This window comes from Myotis davidii, unplaced genomic scaffold, assembly GCF_000327345.1.
Source record: "Myotis davidii unplaced genomic scaffold, ASM32734v1 scaffold233, whole genome shotgun sequence".
NCBI classification, from domain to species: domain Eukaryota; kingdom Metazoa; phylum Chordata; class Mammalia; order Chiroptera; family Vespertilionidae; genus Myotis; species Myotis davidii.
In genome coordinates, this window is record NW_006285917.1 from 1,474,825 (window position 1) to 1,481,987 (window position 7,163).

Here is a 7,163-nt window from a genome sequence, read left to right on the forward strand (position 1 = left end):
CCATACTCCGTCCTGATGTAAGCTCATGACATTCCTGCATGCCTCTCTCCCTCCTTTTCGCCAATCTCATTTCTCCTGCCCACTTTCAAGATTCAGCTCCAGTCCCACTGATCTTCCCCAGTCTTCAGCCTTCTCTTTTCCTGAATAATGCTGGGGTCAGCACCCAGCCATGCCCTGGGTATAACTGTTGCGTGTGCATCTGTGTCCTCCCACTGGGACAGGGAGGCTTTCTCAGTCCCCAGCACCCTGTCATGAACACAGCTGGTGTTCGCTTCAAACAGCCACTCCCTGTCTATTGAGCACTCTCAGCCTGCAGGGCACAGGGTTACACTTGTTTAGCAAAGTGCTTCCTCAATGTCACCTCCTTTCCTTCCTGCTCTGGGAGAGGGCTTTAGAAATCGGGACACTTCTGAAAAGACTGTAGGGGGCGGGATGCAGAGATTGGCCTCTGAGACCTGCCTGAACCACTGGTCTCCCTCAGGCTCCCCCCACCTTAGTCTCTCCCCTCCCCCACTTCAGTCTCCCCTCCCCCACCTCAGTCTCCCCTCCCCTTGCTCTTGTCTCCCTGCCAAACAGATCCCAGGAACCCTATCCAGGGCCCTTTGGTTCAGGTGGGAAGCCACTCTTTCTGCTGGCTCTCTGCTCCTCTTAACCCTGATGTTAACGTGGCACGTGTTTGTGCCTTTTATCTCATCTCCCCCTTCTTCATGTCAGCTAATGATTATTCAGAGGACTTAACCTAGTGTCCCTATCCCAAACCTGTGTCCATTTTCTTTAGGGCAAGGTCATGGGAGTGATGTCATGTTCATGTGACTGCTGCCTCTACTCACTCCCTCTGCTTCCCTGGTACTAACATTCTGAAAAGCAAATTGTGTAACCTGCCTCCAGCTCACCGGAACAGACCTGAGCAGAAAAGTAAGCCTCTTGTTGCTGCGTTAGGTGGGCAGTGGCCACTAGATTTCACCTGATCTGTGCTAACTGCCTTTTTCCCTCTCACCCGTTTCTACTGGCTGTCTCCCTGGATGCTCTCATTTGCCCTTGTCTATACAGTGAAGGCCAGGACTGAGCTGCAGGACTGGGGCCTTAGGCTCCTTCAGGGGTTGGGGTTCTTGGTTAGGTCCAGGTGGGGTACGCAGGCTGAGTAGGGAATAACTCCTGCTCTGCTCACAGATTTCATCCTGATGGCTGACTCTAAACCACTCCCCTCCCTTGACTGGGACCCCGTGGCTGCAGAAGCCTTGCTTCGGGACGTGTTTGGGGTTGTTGTGGATGAAGTCATTTGGAAAGGGACCAGTGCTTCCGAGAAGGTGGGTCCTTTCTCCCTGTTCTTTCTGCCCGTCAACGCGGCTCAGAACTTTGCTCCCCCAACAAGACTTTTCCGCAGACTTCTCCCACTGTGTGCCTCAGGGATTATATACTGGGTTCTTACTGTGTTTATTTACCCTTGTTCATGTGTTGCTTTAAAAATATTCCTGACTTGTTGCTTTAGGTGCCTGTTGGTGGTGTCTTGTGTGTACTGAGATGTGGTTTGGGCAGCAGTCAATAGAGTGTCTAAGGGCCCCCCAAATTTCCCACTTCTCCCCCTAGGTCTGCGAGTGGAAGGAGCCGGAGGAGCTGAAGCAGCTGCTGGATTTGGAGCTACGGAGCCAGGGGGAGTCAAAGGAGCAAATCCTGGAGCGGTGCCAGGCTGTGATCCGCTACAGCGTGAAGACCTGTGGGTCCTGGGTTCTGCTGGGGGGAGTGTCTGGAGTTTGTACCCAGTTTGACTCTGAGCCCCCTGTCCCCTTCTCCAGGTCACCCTCGCTTCTTCAACCAGCTCTTCTCAGGGTTGGATCCCCATGCCCTGGCCGGGCGTATTGTCACCGAGAGCCTCAACACCAGCCAGTGAGACATGCCAAGGGCCCCTCCCACCACCCCTCAGAGGATATGGGTTTGCACATGCCTGGGGGGAGGGGAGGAAAATGATTTTTCCCCATCCCTGTTTTCTGGAAGTCTCTGCTGGCAGAGTCTTCCCCTTTGTGCCCTTCAGGCTCCCTTTCTCTAAGCTTTCTCCTGCCTCACCCTAGTTTCTTCTCATTCTTTAAAAAAAAATCTATTAATTGGTTTTTAGAGGAGAATGTGAGAGAGAGAAACATTGATTTGTTCCATTTATTCATGTATTCATTGGTTGATTTTTTTGTTGTTGTTGTCAATCCTCACCTGAGGATATTTTTTCCATTGATTTTTTCGAGAGAGGGAAGACTCCCTCCTGTACCCACCCTGACCAGTATGTGCTCTTGACTGGGAATTGGACCCCCCAACGCTCTAACCACTGAGAAACATTGGCCAGGACCATTGGTTGATTCTTGTATGTGCCTAACTGAGTATCAAATTTGCAACCTTGGTGTGTTGGATGACGCTCTAATCAGCTGAGCTACCCAACCAGGGCCTGTTCTCATTCTGGCTTCCTTGGTTCTTTGTCACCAACTCCTTCCTCTCTTTGGGCCCTTCCCTCACTCCTTCTCACCTCCTGCTCTCTCTGATCCTCTGAGAGCCTCACCTGGCCTCCTTCCCTGTCCCTTCCCCTTTCTCATTGTCCCTTCTCCTGGCAGGTACACTTATGAAATCGCCCCCGTGTTCGTACTCATGGAAGAAGAGGTGCTGAAAAAGCTCCGGGCGTTGGTGGGCTGGAGCTCTGGGGATGGGGTCTTCTGCCCTGGTATGTGAGAAGGAGGGGTGTCTTTCTTTGGCCTTTTAAAGGGTTCTTCCTTCCTCACCGTTCTCCTGCTCTAAGCTGGCAGGGCTTATAGCTCTTTGTTTCCCCTCCAGCTAAGCTCTGGCCACACCAGAAAGAGGCTGCCCAATACCCTGTCTCCCCCTGTTTGCCAAACAGCCCATGGGATCAATGCTCCAGTGCCTGCTCTCTCCGGGTGGGGCCTGTCTTGGGGGCAGCCCAGGATATGTAGGGGGTAGTCAGGGGATCTAGATCCCTGGGCTGTTCTGGGCTATCGTGGCATTTGTAGAGACCTGGGAGCCAATCCTTCGTGTTTTTTTAATCAGTTCTTCTGGGTAGAGAGGTCAAGAGGGGCAAGCTCCAGTTTTGACCCACTGTCTGTCCCTCTTGCCGCCATCCCCTCCCTATGACAGGTGGCTCTATCTCCAACATGTATGCGGTGAACCTGGCCCGCTATCAGCGCTTTCCCGATTGCAAGCAGAAGGGCCTCCGGGCACTGCCACCCCTGGCCCTCTTCACAACGAAGGAGGTGGGGAAGAGGCACAGGCCTCCCCTGGGCTCCTGATTCTAACCTCTAGCCAGTGAGTCCAAGATCTGTCAGGGTCTCTGCTGCCCAGGCCCGTCTCTTCCAAGGCCAGCCTGCCCCCAGTGTATGTGCTTCCTTCGAATCGGGGGCTCCCATCCATCTTGCCTTCAGTTGTGGGGGAGGGAATGGGAAGGGGCAGCTAGTGAGGGGGACACAGTCCACACCCTTTCTACCCAGAGGGTGGTCCTTGGATCAGCAGCATCAGTATCACGGGGGCGTTAGTTAGAAATGCAGGATCTCAGGACTCACCCCAGAGTATCTGACTCTGCGTTTAATGAAAGACCCTGGCGATTTGAAGGCTCATGAATGCTTGAGAAGCCCAGGTCTACAGGGTCTCACCTATTACAACTTACACTTGACTTCTATCAGTCTCTCTCTCCTCCCCATCCTCCCTGCCTCTCACCCTAGCCTGACATGCTCTCCGCCTTTCTCCACAGTGTCACTACTCCATCAACAAAGGAGCTGCTTTCCTGGGACTTGGCACCGACAGTGTCCGAGTGGTCACGGCAGATGAGAGGTGACGGTCCTGTCCTTGTGGCCCTGACCGGCTTGGTGCGGCATGCTTCCTGCTGTGAGAAGCTCTGGCCGCAGGCCCACGCCTCTGGTGGACTTCTCTTCACTCTCTGTTTCTACACAATAGTTGCTTCTGTCTCTCAGTGCTAGAGTCTCCTGCCCTGTGCCCTGAGATGTCTTAGGGAAAAGATCAACACTGTGGCCTCTGTATTGCGAACCCCACATTACCCTGCTCTCAACACTTCCTAGCTTAGAGAGCAATTACTCCTTTACCCACTCGGTTTTCTTTTCCAGAGGGAAGATGGTCCCTGAGGATCTGGAGAGGCAGATCAGTCTGGCGGAAGCTGAGGTGAGTGAGCGAGGGGTACAGGGGTGTGGTGTAGGTGGAGCTGGGCGTGTGTTTTTCTTGGAGGATTCTTTTTTTTTTTTTTTTTTTTTATTGATTTTTTTACAGGGATGTGCCCGCAACCAAGGTACATGCCCTTGACCGGAATCGAACCTGGGACCCTTCAGTCCGCAGGCCGACGCTCTAGCCACTGAGCCAAACCGGTTAGGGCTTGGAGGATTCTTTGGGCTCTCCCTGATCAAGGCACCCTCGTCCCTCTCCCTGATCTCGGTGCCTGCCTGTACTGAGAGAGCCTGAGGGCCAGGGACACTCTGCGGTCCTCTCGGGAACCTGCCGAGACCCACAGGCAGGAGCAGGACTGAGTCACTGAGTGGAACTCCGAGGGGGCACCACAGAGAGGGCGCTGGCAGCCTGAGGTGTAGGTGGAAGGTTCCTGTGAGCTGAGGGTTGGTGCAGAGAGCCTTGGGAGGATGTGTGGGCCGGTGTGAGGAGTGCGGGCTGTGCGAAGTGGGAAGGGTGGAGGCCTCCACACGGGGGCTATTGGACGGCTGCAGCCATCTTGGAGGGCATTTTGACACTATCTATAAATTGTAAATGTATCTGTCCACTGATTCAGAGTCCCACTGCTAGGATCTGTTCTATAAATCATCATCACGGTACTTAGAATTCTGTGCACTGGAGCTAAGTGTAAAATTTTTAAAAATTTAATGTCTATCAGTAGATAAATTATGATACCATATCTGTGTGTCTTGGTTTCTTCCTTTATAAAATGAGCATAAAGTAGAAGTTATCACATAGGATCATTGTAAGGATTAAGTGAATTAATATATGTAAAGCATTTAGAGCCCATGAAACACTATACATGTTGGCCACCATTATTGTTGTTATTATTATTGGAGTACTATGTAGACATTTAAAAGAATAAAGTGGGGATATAGATACTAACATCAAAATGCCTCCACCATATATTTAAGTCTGTATATATATATAAAGTTTATATAGCAAATTGCAGTAAAGGAAGGACAGTGTGATGAGCCTGTTCTTACTGGGAACAATATGAATTTATTGACATAGGGATGTTACCTCTAGTAGCAGTATGAGCAACAATTAGAACAGTAGAGTAGGCCCTGGCCGGGAAGCTCAGTTGGTTGGAGCGCCATCCTGATATACCAAGGTTTCGGGTTCAATCACCCGTCAGGGCACGTACAAGAATCAACCAGTGGCTCTGGCTGGTTTGGCTCAGTGGATGGAGTGTTGGCCTGAGGACTGAAGGGTCTCTGTTTTGATTCCGGTTAGGGGCACATGCCTGGGTTGCGGGCTCCATCCCCAGTAGCGGGTGTGCAGGGGGCAGCCGATCAATGATTCTCTCTCATCATTGATGTTTCTATGTCTCTCTTCCTCTCCCTTCCTATCTGAAATCAATAAAAATATATTTTTTAAAAAGAATCAACCAATGAATGTTTAAGTGGAACAAAAAATTGTTGTTTCCCCACCCCTCTCTCCCTTCCTCTCTCTAAAATCAACTTAAAAAAATAGAATAGTGGGGTATCACTTTTATTGTATAAACTTTTTTGGGTAATGGCTTTTTATTTTTTATTATTTACTTATTTATTTTTAAAATATTTTAGTTGATTTCGAAGTGCCTGGAGCCTGGGGATGTCCCCTGACCGGGAATCAAACCATGACCTCCTGGCTAATAGGTCAGTGCTCAACCACTGAGCCATGCCAGCCGGGCCTGGGTAATAGCTTTTTCGAAAAAAATATTTTTAAATTAATTTCAGAGAGGAAGGGAGAGGGAGAGAGATATAGAAACACCAATGAGGGGAGAGAATCATTGATTGGCTGCCTTCTGTATGCCTCCCACTGAGAATCGAACCGGCAACCCAGGCATGTTCCCTGACTGGAAGTCGAACCATGACCTCCTGGTTCATAGGTCAATGCCCAACCACTGAGAGACACCAGCCGGGTTTTCTCTTTCTCTTTCTCTCTCCTTTTACTGATGGTGACAACCCATGCTTGAGCAGTGTTTTGGTTACCTTCGCACTGATGGCTTTTCTAAACCCTATCAATGGCTCTTAAATATTCTGCCTTCAGCTTAAAAATATATAAATTGCATTGCCTTTTTTTTTTTGGTCAAAATTTTCTATGTTTATACTTCTTCACTTTGACTCCTGGAAGAGCCAAATATCTCATAATATTAAGCCTGAAGAAAATGGATGTCCCTGCTTAAAATAAGACAGATCCCAATTTACTTTTTAATGCTCTTGCTCCAGATTAATGTTTAATATTTTCTTTGTGTGATGTAGTATCTCTTAATAAAAACAAAAAGAGGTGGTCAAACTGAACATTAAAAGGTCCAGTCATCAGTGATGTTTAATAGAAAGAATATTATTCCATTTGCATGTCTGATGAAAGAAAAAATTAAGACATTGAATATCTAAGCCAAACTAAGATGGGAGGGGATTCCAAAATGGCTGCAGAGTAGGTGGAATCTGATTATAGCTATCTTAGTGGGTGTGAAGTGGTATCTTGCTGTGGTTTTGATTAGTATTTCCCTTATGACTAATGATGTTGAGCATCCTGTCATGTGCTTATTCTTTTCCATTCTAGATACAAATCTCTTATCAGATATATGATTTGCAAATATCTTCTTCCAGTGTCTACATTGTTTTTTCACATTCTTGAGGGTGTCCTTTGAAGCACGAAAGTTTTATATTTGATGAGGTCCAATTTATTTTCTCTTTGGTTGCTTGTGTTGTTGTTTTTTAAATTGATTTCAGAGAGGAAAGGAGAGGGAGAGAGAGATAGAAACATCAATGATGAGAGAGAATCACTGATCGGCTGCCTTCGGCTCAGTTGGGAATCAAGCCTGCAACCCGGGCACGTGCCCTGACTGGGAATCGAACTGTGACCTCCTGGTTCATAGATCGTAGGTCAGCACTCAACCGCTGAGCCACTGCAGCTGGGCTCTAATTGACTCTTTAATACCGCTCTTATACCCTGCA

The 7,163-nt window shown here is 48.9% G+C and overlaps 1 protein-coding gene across 3 annotated transcripts in view; it reads left to right on the plus strand.

Moving 5' to 3' along the window:
• Positions 1 to 7,163, plus strand: part of CSAD (cysteine sulfinic acid decarboxylase) — a 22,450-nt gene that overhangs the window by 10,229 nt on the left and 5,058 nt on the right. For 2 of the 3 annotated variants that reach the window (XM_006757019.2, XM_015559602.1), the window contains exons 2-8: positions 1,171 to 1,307; positions 1,588 to 1,714; positions 1,794 to 1,884; positions 2,592 to 2,698; positions 3,127 to 3,242; positions 3,737 to 3,816; positions 4,107 to 4,161. In XM_006757019.2, coding sequence (XP_006757082.1) covers positions 1,182 to 1,307; positions 1,588 to 1,714; positions 1,794 to 1,884; positions 2,592 to 2,698; positions 3,127 to 3,242; positions 3,737 to 3,816; positions 4,107 to 4,161 — 702 coding nt within the window. In that variant the 5' untranslated portion in view covers positions 1,171 to 1,181. Of the gene's footprint in view, positions 1 to 782; positions 916 to 1,170; positions 1,308 to 1,587; positions 1,715 to 1,793; positions 1,885 to 2,591; positions 2,699 to 3,126; positions 3,243 to 3,736; positions 3,817 to 4,106; positions 4,162 to 7,163 lie in introns of those variants that run through there. The other variant, XM_015559601.1, reaches the window with a different exon arrangement.